Source organism: Semicossyphus pulcher, unplaced genomic scaffold (assembly GCF_022749685.1).
Source record: "Semicossyphus pulcher isolate SPU_LCO1_2020_fin unplaced genomic scaffold, fSemPul1.0.p SCAF_12, whole genome shotgun sequence".
NCBI classification, from domain to species: domain Eukaryota; kingdom Metazoa; phylum Chordata; class Actinopteri; order Labriformes; family Labridae; genus Semicossyphus; species Semicossyphus pulcher.
In genome coordinates this window covers 19003064-19018268 of record NW_027211626.1, presented here as the reverse complement: position 1 = coordinate 19018268, position 15205 = coordinate 19003064, and the positions used below count along the sequence as shown (strand labels likewise).

Here is a 15205-nt window from a genome sequence, read left to right as displayed (position 1 = left end):
CATGCAAAGTAAATTGTTAAAAAAAAATCTTTCAATTATCTGTGTACTGTAGAGGCTGCCAGGCATGAAAGGGTTTCAAGTATTAATCAACAGATAGAATGTAAATTAACTAACAGATGTTAAAGTAATGAGCAGGTAGAAAACTTTGTTCTGCACATGCTAAAGGTCACCGGCTTCTTCAGGTCTTATTGGTGTAATTGGCTTTAATCAACTGAGTGTTGAGAGATTAATTTCAACAAACAAGACCTGTTAATTGTGTTGTTTAATTTCCTTTTTATATATTTGTTTTAAGTAGTTCAGTCGACCTTAAGTGGCAAAACGTGACGCAGTAAAGCAGCCCGACTGAGTCTCTGCGTCATCATCTGTTTACACAAGGTAAGACTTACTGACAGGTGTCATCTCCTGGCATTAATAAGTAAACCCATTTCCACTTACCATCACCTCACGTCAGCCATGTGCACGAACCAGTGCGACACACTCACAGCTCAGGTCTGACACAGCCCTAAAGTTTATTTGATTTCATTTAAGTTACACGGTGGAATCAGAGACACAAAAGAAGGTTAGAAAGAAAACAGCAACCATTCCACATCAAATGGCAGAATGAGACCAAGGATCTGTCCTTACAAGCTGATAACGCACACTACTGACTAAATACACAGTACATGTAGACATGTGTTCTACCGTACAGTGCACACGTGTCTAGTTTTTAGTGTTCCTGCTACATACTGTTAATGCGACTTCACTTTGCAGCTGCTTCTGGAGTTCAACAGTCCGGAGTAAAATAGTATGCAGCATGAGCTTTCAGACATATCCCTGGTGTTAGTCACACATCAGCAGAGGGCTGGCATAAAGGGAGCATGGTTTGTGTCTCAGTATGTAGCCCTTTGCCATGCCTCGATTGAGAGAAAAATAATCAGACTGCACTTTGTAAAAGTCGTTCATCTGTGTGTCTGTCCTAAAAAGATCCCGTTCAACCTCGCAAAAATGTAACTGCTCACACGTGAAGTTCACTGGAGGATGTCCCATCGACCGCGGCTTATAAATGCAGTGAAAACATCATCATATATGTATATACACACATTTATTTTTGTCTTATTGCAGCTCCAGGTTTTTGTTCACAGGTCTGAGATCAATCAGGATTTAAAGGTTTCTCTGTTCAGGAATTGGTTAAATTTCTTTTAAAGGTTAAGTACTAAATGTTATCTAACCGGAGCACGTGGATGGTTGGACCTTCGACAGCTGCTGTTAAAGGTGCCTTTGAGCAAGGCACTGTCCCTCCAGTTGCTGGTGGCCAGCACTATAAGGCTGCAACTGTTCAAAAAATTAGACACAGAAAAGAACATCTCATCCTCTTTTCAGAAGCTGCAAAAAATGATTTTGAAAGTGATCATATAAATTATATTTTGCACTGCCTTGAACTTTAATTAACTCCGAGAGTTGACTAACAACAGCTGTGAGGAATATTTGCAGGCATACTGAAGGTTTTTTTTAGTGGAAGTATAACTGGTTTGTTCCCTCTGTAAAAGTTTGTGTGTAACCCTTTTTGTTTAACCGAGCTGCCGCAGACTCAGGCGGATTGTTTCCGGATCGTCCATCGTTAAACTCAACACTTAAAATGGTATTTCACCCATTAATACCCAAACACTCCACCACTTTCAAGCCCTGATACACAAGTTTTTTAGTGTCAACACATTTTGGCAAATCGTCATCATCATTGTCGTCATCATAAAAATAACAAAACATAAACATTAAAAACAGACGAGTTCAGTTCACATCAAAGTAGAATACAGATATTATATCTTTACCCACAAAAATCTCATGTTACGACTATCTTGGAAAAAGAAAGAAAATATCACCATGTTATACAAATGTCTGTGTTTATGAAGATTAGTGTGTGTGTGTGTTTTAGGTTTATATCTGCTCAGGATGTCTGTCAGTGTGTGTTTTAGTGTAAACTTACATTAACAAGCAACATGTCTTTCATTATCAACACCAGGAATCCACACCCGCCCTCCTCCATAAAAGCAAAAATAAGAAGAAGAACCCACATCACATCATTTGCATTCCCAAAGTAAGCATCCAAATCCATCACCACATAAAGTCGTCAGCTGGCCACTAAAAATCTCAAATCTTTATGGAAAAAAAAGAACAAAAAATATTTTAGTGTCAACTATATATATACTATATATTTATATTTTTGATCTTTTATACCAACCAAACATATGGTATATTATGTGTTGCTATGGTTATGGTCCCTGGCAACATCATGAAAAAGTACAATGATTAAAATAAAGACACTGATCCCCCAACTTCATCCAGCTAGTGTGTGTGTGTCTGCTTTGTCTGATTTTCTGTGCACTGAATTGTTAAGTCTTGTATGTTCTTTTGGCGTTCAGTGTGTTTGTCGTGGGCTTGTTTAAACACCACAATGTGTCAACATTTTTATGTACATGTCACACACTGATGCTTTTTTTGTCAGAATAGTACGTTGAGGCATTTTAGGCATAGTTTAGTGTGTTTAGTTTGTAGTCAGTGCGTGTTATTAGTGTGTTTTTGTTGTAGTATGTGTCTATGTAAACGAGCGCCGACGCTCTGATGGTGAACAGTATGGTGGACCTTTGCTGTGTTTAGTGTGTGTCTATGCGTTAGCACTGATGCTCTGTTTGTAGACGGCGTGGTAGGCGTTTCGCAGCAGGACGTAGGGGAAGCAGGACTCCAGCAGGTCCATAGTCAGGAAGGGAGACTCCTGCACAATCTGAAACACAAAAGAGAAGACGGAAACACTGTTGAGATATGTTCACTTTAATTAATATGATTTTAAAATGTTATTGTGTAGCTGTGTGAAGTTATACCATCATATTTATTGGAAAGAGTTCGATAGAGTGTGAGTATATCACTCAAATTAGCTCCTAAAATAAGATATGTGGGAGCCGGGAAAATTAGACTAAAGCTAAGCTAACCGCTATATTTCACAATCCGCATTGTGCCGTTCACAGTACAGTTTTCTGTGATGACTTATTTATGTTTCATTGCTGCAGGTTTGTATAAAAAGGGCAAATGTATAATTGGTTCCTCTTATCCAAACCAAATGAAGTGAACTACAGGTTTAAAAGCATCCTTTGTCAATCTCTCTCACCATGTCCAGCAGCAGGTAAACAGATTCCCTGTTACGTGTCGTCATCTTGTCCGTCTCCTGGCCGATCTTCAACAGGCTGGACGAGGCAAGCTGCACACAGACAAAGAGAAATAAGTTAAAGGAGGTAGAGAAAGTATTGTTTTGTTTTCATTGTTGACAAGATTGGATTAAATTTGTAAATGCCAGCAATAAAAAATTTAAATCTGCTCCATCAACTACCTTAAAGGGCCAGTTTTTCAACCTCAGTCCTATCATGCTATTATGAGGAGCTAATGTCATTATGGTAAAAAAAACATGTAATTTCGCTCTGTGCCTTTGGAGGGCGCTTATCTGCTTGTCCAATTGTTCCCTGGATAACCTCCACCAGACGATGTAAAACGTGTCGTCTGGCAGAGCCAGGGAGCTCGCTAGACTACACCTCCTCAATCTAGGACGCCCGCCTCCGATGTCATGTCTCGTTTAAAATCGTCACGTTTGAAATGTAGACTGCAGACCTGAAGATTATTTAGACGGTCTACCGGTATATTCTCGTCGTATTTCAGATTCTGTACCGCTCTGAGTCATTGCCTGTAGCAAAAGTGTAGTATTTCACTCCAACTTCTCTCGCTGGGGCGTTCCTTTCAGAGGGAGGGGCACAATGCATGCTGGGTGTTGTAGGAATGTAGAATGGGAGAAACCACAAGTTGTTTGTACAACTTCCTCCACAGCTGTGGCGCCAATTTCAAATATTATTTCTTCTATCAAATACAGAGAACACCAGCTTTGACCGAAACTGGCTTTTTCCAGGGGCGAATTGCTCCTTTAATGCAAATGTATGAAAGAGGCCATGACTAATTTTACTGCTTCCTATGATCAACAATTGTGTTTTTGTTAATCAATGGACACTCCAACATGTTCCAACTCAGCCTAGCTCAATCATTTTAAATTGCATATGAACTTATTAGCAAGCAGAGGGCAACATTTGAGCATCCTGTCCTGTCAGAGGAATGAAGGGAGGAGGTTGTTCAGTATGTTGGTGACAAACAGTTAGACACAGAAATGTTCTTCTGATCTTACAGCCAGGAACTCTTTGAGCCGGTCCTCTATGCTCCCCTTGTGGATGGTGAAAAGAGCAGCAGCGATCTGGTTGATTGCTTTGGCCAAGCAGTGGATGTTGTTGCAGTGGCCTGTAGGGGGCAGCAGACACACATGGTTAGTAAGAGAACATGAAGACATCACCTGTGTTTGGAAATGAAGTAACTCTGGTCTCATTTCAGACATATGTGGCTCTTTAAAGGTTTCACAGCAAAGGCGGAATTATCAAGGATGCAAAACCTGGAGTTACATTTCTGACTATTTTATTCTGACATTACATGTGAAAGTGAGATGCACGAAAAGAGAGTGAATATAAAACGTGGGTGTAATTGTACGTCCACAAAATGGTTAGTGAGCCTGTGCGGGCGCCATGTATTCAGAAGTGCTGTCGGAAAACCAATTGCTCGCCATTATGCGGTCTGCATACTAACAATGGTGGAGCCCATTACAGCTCATTATCCTTTTCAAATGTCCCTTATTAACAATGGCGCCTTTCATTTCAAGGTTGTTAGAAGGCAATGTCTTGATAATTCATCTCTGAGTGACAAACCTCTTTGATACCTCATCAAAAGCCTCTTTTTTTACCACACCGGTGCGTCTCTATTCGACCGAACATCAGGTTTATTTAACTGATGAATCTTGATATAGTAACAAAAAGGAACGAGTAAGGTTAAAACAGGAGACGGCTCAGAAACAGACCTTTAAAATGGAGTAAAAAGTGAATGTAATAGAGATGATGATTTGGCTCTCGTGCGCACAAGTGAATCAATCTGAGGGCAGAAGGTCGATCTCATCTACATGCAGAATCCTCTCCTGCCGTTGATGCAGCAAATTACGTTTCCTTTAATGTGTGTGTTTCTCATGCGCCGCTCTCAGGAGCCGAACTGGTTTCCACAACATACAAACTAACATTTATAGATCACATCATATACACACACAACTTCATGTGTGTAATACTAATAATAACAAAAGATTTGTTCATCAGTTTAAGAGACCAGGATTTGGAACAAAAAACACAACAGCACGGTGTCTGACCTTCGATGGCGGGGCTGTACTGTGACATCACGTTGCTGGCCAGTGTTGGCAGGGAAACGGCCACAAACACCATCAGCAGACAGGCGATCTTATACTCCTCCTCCGGACTGATGTTCTCTGCACAGATACAAACCCTCATCAGAGCAGAAACGTGTCACACTGCTAGTTTAATTTATTAATCAAAATCATGGCATTTTGTCAAAGTCTTTTCAGTTAACCCTTTCAGTCTCTTTGTGAGCCCCTTTATTTATCAGCCTCTCAAAGTCTGTCATGAGCTTCAAATATGGATGAGATGCACATTTTTTGTAATAAAATTCTCTTTATCAGAATGTGATTGTAGTCGGAAGATTTATGCTTAGTTTTCCTGTAGAAAATAGTTTCAAAAATACATTTAATCAGAATTATTTGTCAAATATGAAGCTCATTACAGAACAGTAACAACTATTCAGTGACCTCTGTGAAGCTGTTGGTGAAACTGCAGCCACAAGCTTACAAAAGCCTCAAAATCCTCAGTAAGTTAGAAACAGAGATTTATAATAAAGTAATAATCTCAAAGATTTTCATTTAAATAAATGTCTGTTAAGTCACTATCCATCACCGAATGAGGTAGCACAATGGTGATTGAGCCTATGGCCCACTGATGAAAGCCTTTGTATTTGCAGTATGACAGACTTGCGGTGTGTCCGAAACCGTGACGTAAAATTGAGTATGTCATGCGTTCCCATCTCATAGTATGCAATTTTGTGTATGCGAGAAATACCCGGATGTATACTAGATCGGCCCGGATGTTTGAGACGGGAGCTCACTGGATGTACTGAACCGTCCCAAAATGCATTGCGGCTATTCAGCTTCTACTATGGCGGAGATGGACCGGAGATCAGACCGGACATACGTAAACGATTAAGTCACGTGATACGGAGAAGACGGCTCTGAGTATGATGCCACCGGCATCCTAATAGTCAGGTTAGTAGGCAGTATGCAGTACATACTGTTTGAGTATGTAGTAGGCAGTACGTTAGTATGCGGTTTCGAAAACAGCATTTGTGTCTGGTGCGACATTCACGGAAAAAAAAAATCACAAGCTGCGCCCAGTTAGTGACGCGTTTTCCATCAGCCAGCAGTGGTTGGTCTGCCAGAGAGGGTAGGCGGAGCTAAGCAGCTGCTTTTCCGCTCTCTGCAAGTGTTGGGAGTAAACAGTAATCTACTATGGCTGAACAAACGAAGAAAAGATCGATGACGACAGATACAACTTCAACAAGACTCAGATGAACTTCGACGTTCAGATGAAGGCAAACAGTCGAAAAAGGAAAGCGACCGTCAGCGAGGGAAATCAAGAGTTACAACCAGAGCCAACCGTGGACATCACACATGCTGTCTGGATATCTGGGAAGTGTGCTCCCACAATTACCGCTTGTCGCCATAGGTGTCGCCAAAGAGAACGAAACTGAGATCTTCGAGATTATATCTTTTAAGTCTCTTTTCATCAGGTTTTACTCACATTAAATGCGTTACTTATATTTCTAACCTCATATGTGCCATGGCTCAACTACTAGCATATGAATTATCTACAAAAGCATCATAACAAGAGAAGCGACTAGTCATTTTGCTTTTTACAGCCCACTCTACAGCAATTAATTAGACTAAAAACCAGTGCAGTTAAAAACAGGGCACAGTGTCTGGTCGTTACTAGGTGTTAAAAGTGATCAGGGTGTTTATTCACACATCAGACAGAACAAGTTAAATAGCATGTCTGAATAAACACATGCACACAGACTGTGATTAGAAGAGGAGATGTATAAAAGCTTCATACTGTTTGTGTTTGTGAGTCTCTCACCACTTTTCTGTGAGGACAGAGCCACCACCAGAGCCGGGTCGATCTCGCAGGGAAGACCCGCTGCTGATGACAGCTCGTAGACGTTCATGGCCACCTGAAAGCAGTCAGATATAATCATGAGGAGACGGTGAAATCAGGTTAGCAGGTTATTTTATTCTTATGTTTCTGGAGGAGTGTTTTTACCTTCATGTCTGTCTCTCTGGGAATGTGGTCTTTGAAATCCTCCACTGAACTGACCAGGAAAGGAATGTGACAGGATAACACCTGCAGAGAGAGAGAGAGAGAGTCTAGTGAGAAGGTAATAAAGCATCAGGAGTCAAAAAGAAGAAACATTATTTTATGTGTTGGTCAGTTAAAACAAACCCTGGTGACTCTGACGTTTTTCAGCCTGTATAAATAATAACTAACTAACTAAAAAATAACTAACCAGGCAAACAAACCACAGCCAGATCGAGACCTTTTGAAGAAGAGGGTCTCTTCATTCTTTCTAAGAGGACACTCATTAGCTTCATTATACTGTGGTTGGTCTCTTTGCTTCACAGCATACTGCAGACGTGAGATTTAAGCATCAGTTCAACAGCTAAACTATTAGATCAACTGATTGCGTATATTCAGGATGGGATTTGAAAGTGAATCTGTGTAAGCAAAGTACACGTGTATTTAACCCGTGTGACATCAAAAGCAGTAGTTTTGCAATTGCAATACACTCTAATCCCAAACTACTACTTCGCTGCAGTATCTCTATACAGACGCCTTTTTATCCTCTTGACTCTACAGTCACCACTCATAACACGTTGTCGATTTGCAGAGAAATATTACAAATAATGCTGATGATGCTCCTGCTGCTATTAAATATGTTATAGTGCCTTGAAGAGCTCTTAAAAAATCTGATCAACTTGTGTCCGACAAGAGAATTAATTGATGGTGATGACAATAACCAAAACTGTCCAATTATTGTAAGCCTGTAGGACTTCATGTTTTGTTCTTCTCTATTCATTTGTAAACAGTAGGTTTGAATATGAACTGGACCAGAATTACAAGGCAGTAACATTTTATTTAACACCTTTGGTCTGGACCAAACAGACAAAACTGAAAGGTGTGAGAGCACCCTCAATGCCTGATTCGGTTCGGTTTGGTTTCATATTGTAATTATGTGAACCCACTTAATAACTACACATGACAGACAACATCCTGTCCCCCATCAACTACGCGAGCTGTGTCTCCATATGCTGTTTTTATTGGTTTGTTGACAGATGTGCGTCTGATGCCGGCATGTTTGTCAATTATCTCCCTCATCCTCTCAGAGAGGACATTAAAAGTTCAGTCACTTTTCAATTATTTTCTGTGTCTACTGTGGCACATTTTGTTAGGTGGGTTGTTTTTTCTTTAGCGAATCTGACCATAACTTGTCAGAACATCCTGTAATATCAATGGTTGTTGGTCCAAACCACCCAAAAACCATGGTTCAATTTGGCCAAGACAACATGTTATGGTTGGAACAAGAATAGTGTGTGTGTGTGTGTGTGTGTGAGTGTGAGTCTTACGTCTCTCAGCGCCTCCTGAGCCAGGGAGCGGAATGACAAGATGACTCCAATGATGGTCATTCTCTTCAGCACACTGTCCACAGCTACAAACACACAAAAACAGAGCTCAGTGAGGATGCAAACGTTAGAGAGAGAAAGCCGTAAAGTCAGTGGACTGCAGTAATATTCATAATAATCAATATCAATTCAGCAGTTCACCAGTTCAGGAAGATTTCATTTACAAGGAAGCACATTACTTTAGGCTTCTGCTCTGTGCTCTGCTGTATTGACTTTGTATTTTCTTTCAGTCAAGTCTGCTTTGTCACTATTGATATTAGTACATTGATCATCACATCTTAACACAGGACAATGCAGACGTGGTTTGTCAAATCAACACTGACAATCTTTTACACATACATGAGGCAAGTCCAGACAGCAGACTGTCAACCAAGGAATGTGACTCTTTGAGGAGTGTGACTGTAGTCAAACACAAGCTGTGTTACCTCCTGGAAAGATTTCCATAACAACAAGACGCCAGATTTGGTCCGTTTGGCTAAGAGTTGCCACAATATCAGGATCTAGCAGTGATGAGATGGTACCATGCATGTGTGTGTGCTGTGTGTGTTTGATTTACAGGTGAGTTTCTTGAAGAGGGCGGCCATGTGGTCTGGTTTGTCAAAGCTCGTCCTCATCTGGGTCAACACCTCCATGTTTTCTACCACCAGTTTCTACATGGAGACAAACAAGAACACAGTATTATGACTGCACGTTTCAATTCCTTTCTAAAGATTTAGATACAATTTATAGATCCTTATGATTGAACGTAAAATAGTAGAACAGTAATATGGAAATGTGATAATACATTTGGATTTTTTGTTATCATACAAATGCAGGACCTGTACTTCTAACATTGTTTTTTAACAGTACGATATAGGTACTTTTGCTTTAGTTAAGGTAGTACTGTAAGATCCAAGTCGCACTGGAATATAAGACACTGTTTTTGGAGGTCTGCCAGAGAGAATTAACGTTTTCTATATTTATTTATTAATGGACAAACATATAAAAGTTATTTTAACACTATTTCAATTCATTTTCATTTGAAACACATTCAAAACACACAAATTAAACCGTCCTGGCTTTCTCACTATCCAAATAACTGAAAATCAGCCTCGCTTTTGCAACCTCAAACACATTGATGCTAATCCACAACGTGCAGTACCATCTGTTTGCCATGTCAAGTTTGCAATCCTGCCAGCTGCCGGTGCGGTAGCTGAGCTTAGCCTACGGTAATGTTGATAGTTGTGAGAGTGGTGGCTGCACTGGTGCTCCGTGACGAAGCTTTAGCTTGATTATAGCGCCATACTTCTCTCTGCATTTTAAACTGGTATATTGGTTGCACCTCTATATGCAGCCCACTTTTTAGATGAAGAAATTGTATTAAAAGTGTACACCGAATGTTATGGCAGTTCCTTTGATAAAGGTTTAAGCTGTGAATAAATGAGAACATGTCTGTGACTGTATGTTTATACCTTCAGCTCAGCGACCTGTGATGAGATGTGCCACATCAGACTCTCGCTGAGGAACTTCATACCGTACGGGCCCAAAAGCTCAGACAGTGAACGCATCTCTGTGAAAACACACAAACAAATACAAAATTATAACAGATAAAACATAAAAATGTGACAATAACAGGCAACCAATGGACTGTCCATGAGTTTTGATGAGACGTGAGAGTTTGTGCGTATTCATACCGGAGATGTCAGAGTATTCCTCAGCATTGAAAGTCAGTTCGTTCTCTGTGGGCAGGTTGACGAAGGCCTTCATGGCGGGAAAGTAGGCGATGTGTCCGTTGCTGACCTGACGGAGCAACGTCTCCAGGTACCTGAACACACACACAGAACATTTTCTCAGTACTGGTTACATGTTTTAGACCTCCCTTTGATGCATTGATAAAACTTTCTTTCTGTTGGCACTGAAAACGAGAGACATTTCTATCAAAGAGTTTCTTGCAGGAGTGAAATATTATTTGAGAGAGATGTTTTTGAAGATACTTTTGCTTTGATTACAGCAAAACTCCCAGGGCTCAAACATACCAGTTTGTGTACAGACTGGTGATGGTGGGCTCCCCGTGGCTGTCCAGGTGCTGCGTCTGCTGCAGGAGGACGTTGTTGAAGACCCGGGTGATGTCGATGGTGACGTAATTCTCTATGGACTGAAGCACCGTCATGTAGGCCCGGACGCTGGTCAGCAGCTCGCTGGGCTTGGCTATCTCCTGAGTAGCCTGGTTGTACATGGTCATCCCCACTATAGACCTAGAGAGAGACGCAGGGACACAGTCAGGGGTATAAAAACATGCAGAGAAGGAGGTACACCTGCAAACATTATTTATTTAAATGCACACACTCTTAGCTCCTCACTTTTATCCAAACATTCTTTATGAATCTGTTTTCATAGATATTTAAGTTATTGCACTCCTTACTCACATCTCACTTTTTATTGGGAGGTCGATTAAAGATGATAAACTAGATCTACACTCTGTTATTATTTTATCTACATGTGACAAAAATAAGCTTCAACACTAAGCCTTTGATCTGCGTGTGTTTGTGTTTACTTGGTAAATCGGATCTCCAGATGCGAGGTGAGGTACTCTCTCGGTGTGAACGTGTGCTCCCACACCGACAGGTTGGGAACATAGTTGATGGAGAAGCAGAGTTCAGATAACGCTGTGTGGAGTTTATCCAGACTGGGAAGAGTAAAAGAGAAAAACATCAAAGGTCAAAACGGACTTAAAGGCCCAGTTTGTCCACACACATCATGAAGAGATCATTTTTGATGCAGTAGAGAAAAACAGAAAACAAATGGAGGTAGAATATAACAATAACAGACCTGCCAACCTTAAAGAACAAAACTGAGTAGTAACCTGTGTGGGGGCTGAAGTTTTTTAGTGTCTACATGCACTAGGTCTGCATGTTATTGAAAAACATACATTGCAATATCTTTTTGATCTGTGCGATTTTTAAAAAAACATAGAGGAAATTATACCAGATAAACGCAGTGTGTTTTCAAGTCCATATTAACAATCATACTTTTTATGATTTCAGACTTTAAGTCTATTTGCTTCCAACAAAACACAATCCCCACCTACTCTGACACCCTTATAAAAAGTAGACAGAGTTCTGGTGGAGCAACACGTTTCTTTATAAAACAAATAAAAATAGACTTATGGGCTGCAGTTGTGTTATTTATACGGCATGTCATTTACTATTTCTAACTGTGTTCAAATGTATGTTTAATCAGCATGATCAGCCCCGACAGTACATTTATGAACGTCACGTCGCCTACTTCCTGTCAACATTTCTGAAATGGACTGTAGTCATTACTTTAAAGAAGCACAATGAGACAGAAAGAAAAGACACTTCCGACTCACTTGGTGACCAGTAGTCTGTTCTTCCTCATGCTCTCCACTCCCGGCTTCTCCCTCTCCGGCTCTCCCTTCTTTCCCGTCGCCTTCTTGCTCTTCTTGTTCACGGCCTGGCTGATGGTTTTCGCACAGTGCTTAGGAAGCAGCTGGAGACAAAACGGTTGAAGAAGAAGAGAGGGATGGTAGAGGGAGGAAAAGAGACAGAGATGGAAGACGGATAGAGAAATCACCCGATTATTCACGGGCTGGCTGATGTTTTTAGAACAGTAAGTGAAACGAGCAGACTGATGGAGATCATTTTCAGAGGCTTTAACGACATGCATCAACAAAGGACTAACAACATTAATGTGACAGCATGTAATGTTGTATAAATGGTGTAAATGGCTGTGTGTTTCTAGCTTGCTGTTCTGCTAAACTGTGGTACATCAGAAACCTTTTATCTCTCTATCTGGGCTTCTTCATAACAGCTGAAAACATCTTAAACTTGCTCTTCTTCATAATTAGTAAAGTGTTTCTTTTTTTTGACGTTTATATACCTGCTGATACCAACAGGGAGATGCTAGCAAAGCACAGTACATAAATAAATCAAATAAACATCAGAAAGCTTGGATCACCTTTTTTTTTTATCTGCGTCTATTTTTTTTATAACAGTAACGGCTGAAAATGAACAATAACAAACAGGTTTGCCAATTTCACAAAGTGTTGTCTCCATAGACTGTTTGATTTTCTCTGCCAGTTTTCTACTCAGATGTGACTCTTGTTGTTATCACTAGTTTATTGAATTTGCTGCCTTTATGTTCGTGTGTGTGTGTGTGTGTGTGTGTGTGTGTGTGTTTGGGTCCTTACCTGGTCGCTGAGTGTACATTGTTCAGTGCAGATGTCTGTGATCAGGTTTCTGGCCTGTTTAGCCATCTCATCCAGAAACATGTTACACAACGACAGGCTTCGATCCCCTATGTGGTGACGCTGCGGAGGTAAAAATACAAACACATAAGGTCCAATACAAAAGAAAGTTGTAATCAACATAAACATATAGACCCAGGTTTGATGTGTCTCTGCACATATGCGTGTAATTACCTCCTCAGGACAGAGCTCGTGTGTGCAGGACATGAAGTGTGTGCAGAGCAGAGGGAAGCAGATGGAGTGCCGGCTCTGGGAGGGAAGCTCCAAGCACTGCTGGAACATCTTTTCAAACGCGCGGCTGTAGAAGCTACTTGCACGGGAAAAACACAGAAATAAAACTTATATATACATACTCCAGTGATTATGATAGATTTAAATTGCTTTAAGTTACTTTCTACATATGAGCCTTATTTGGGGCTTTGTTTGAGCATATGTGTGTGTCTCACCAGAAAATGGACAGGTCTGATGTCTCCACCAGCATCTCCACCAGAGAGTCCACCATCTTTGTGTGGAAGATGATGGTGTTCATCATTTTACCGAGCTCCTTGTGATCAGCTATACCAAGGCTGGCTTTAGAGACGCTGGTGTAGGCCTGCAGAGAGGAAAACAATGTAAAGAGATCTATGCAATACTGATTCACATTAGGAAAAAAACACTAGATCTGTGTGTGCACACCTGCAGTCTGAACCAGTCGAGTCTCATGCCTCTGAAGTCAAACACCTCTCCATCCTCTACTGTAACACAAAATACAATACAATAAAAATCTGTCATACCAACATTGAAAGTTCCTGACTAAAGAGCACAAAAGCTTCTGTTACTACTACTACTGTAATCCTGCTCTTAATATTGCAAGTGACCGTTTACCTTGTTTGACACTGAGAGACGTCATGGTGTTGACAAATGAAGACATGATGATGGACTCATCCTCTGGACACACGGACAGGTTCTGTCAGGCAATAAAAGGATAGAAAACTGGTTATAAAGGTGCAGCGTGGAAACATGTATGCTCTACAGAACAGTCTTTAAGACTGCAATGCCAGAAATATTCATCTACGCATCATCAGAAGTAATATTTTACTGAATGCTAAAGAGACTCGTTTTAAAATTATTGATGCTTTATACATGCAATAGATTTCTGAGAAAAAGATGACATACTAATAAAAATGATAAGTTATGTGACATCTATATTGAAACATTGGGACATTTGTTTTTTGCCTTATTATAAAAGATAGTTTTAAATATCGTTTTAAAATTTAGCATCCAAAGAGATTTAATCACTGGAGTTGTTATAGAAGATAAAAAAGGGGAAAGGATTTATCACTGCCTTTTTATTATGGCAAAAAACATAAAAATACAATCTTTAATAAAGATGTCTAAGGCGGGCTCCCTCTGTCATGGTTCTAACTCCTGATTTTCCTCGCTTTCGTTTGTAAACTGTTTGACTTCATATGAGCATCGAATCTGTTTCTTTTTCTTTGGACTTTCACTTATTTTTGAAGTTATAGTTTTTGAAGTGTAGTCGTCGATCTTTTCTTTGTTTGTTCAGCCATAGTAGATTACCGTTTCCTCGCAATGCTTACAGAAACCCCAAGTGCAGCCGCTTAGCTCCGCCTACTATCTCTGACAGATCAACCACTGCTGGGTGATGGAAAACACGTCACTAACTGGGCGCCGCTTGAGATTTTTTCCACGAATGTCGCACCAGACACCCAGTCTGTAATAATAGGATATGCTGCAAATGCAAAGGCTTTCAGCAGTGGGCCACAGGCTCAGTCACCATTGTGTTACCTCATTCGGCGATAGTTAGTGACTTAACAGACATTTAAATGAAAAAGTTTTACATTATTACTTTAAGGTATCGAACGATGTAGATTAATTAAGACCAGACTTTTGTTTTTAGTGTTCATGATTGAGATTAAAAATTGTCTGGAAAGTTCTAAAAAATATAAAAACAAAACCAGCCTCAAAAACATAATTTCTGATTGGACATCCTACTCCTTTTTGTTATTAAGTGATTTGATAGTTTAAATTAAAAAAAGAGATGCAATGTAATTAGATTTCAACAACTAATGGGAAAATAAAATTAAAACAAAAATAAGACGGTTAACTGTAAAGCTTCCAAAACTTAAAGTTAGACATGAAAGGTAACTGTTTCACACAGCTGTCTTTCAATTAAGAATTTTTGCCATTGTGACATTTTACAACATTTCTGTATGTTGATGATATAACTATCATCATCTCCGTCACCGTGTTTTATAGCATATACATTACACAGATTC

At 40.1% G+C, this 15205-nt stretch overlaps 1 protein-coding gene across 2 annotated transcripts in view; it reads right to left on the bottom strand.

Moving 5' to 3' along the window:
* Positions 1-485: 485 nt before the first annotated feature.
* nckap1 (NCK-associated protein 1) overlaps positions 486-15205 on the bottom strand; it is a 37199-nt gene continuing 22479 nt past the window's right edge. For both annotated transcript variants that reach the window (XM_069658109.1, XM_069658108.1), the window contains 18 exons: positions 13791-13872; positions 13602-13660; positions 13373-13518; positions 13101-13233; positions 12870-12989; positions 12030-12169; positions 11214-11345; positions 10696-10914; positions 10354-10484; positions 10132-10229; positions 9237-9330; positions 8624-8706; positions 7263-7343; positions 7080-7173; positions 5246-5362; positions 4193-4302; positions 3137-3226; positions 486-2755 (listed from right to left, as the gene is read on the bottom strand). In XM_069658109.1, coding sequence (XP_069514210.1) covers positions 2639-2755; positions 3137-3226; positions 4193-4302; positions 5246-5362; positions 7080-7173; positions 7263-7343; positions 8624-8706; positions 9237-9330; positions 10132-10229; positions 10354-10484; positions 10696-10914; positions 11214-11345; positions 12030-12169; positions 12870-12989; positions 13101-13233; positions 13373-13518; positions 13602-13660; positions 13791-13872 — 2046 coding nt within the window. In that variant the 3' untranslated portion in view covers positions 486-2638. The remainder of the gene's footprint in view (positions 2756-3136; positions 3227-4192; positions 4303-5245; positions 5363-7079; positions 7174-7262; positions 7344-8623; positions 8707-9236; positions 9331-10131; positions 10230-10353; positions 10485-10695; positions 10915-11213; positions 11346-12029; positions 12170-12869; positions 12990-13100; positions 13234-13372; positions 13519-13601; positions 13661-13790; positions 13873-15205) is intronic.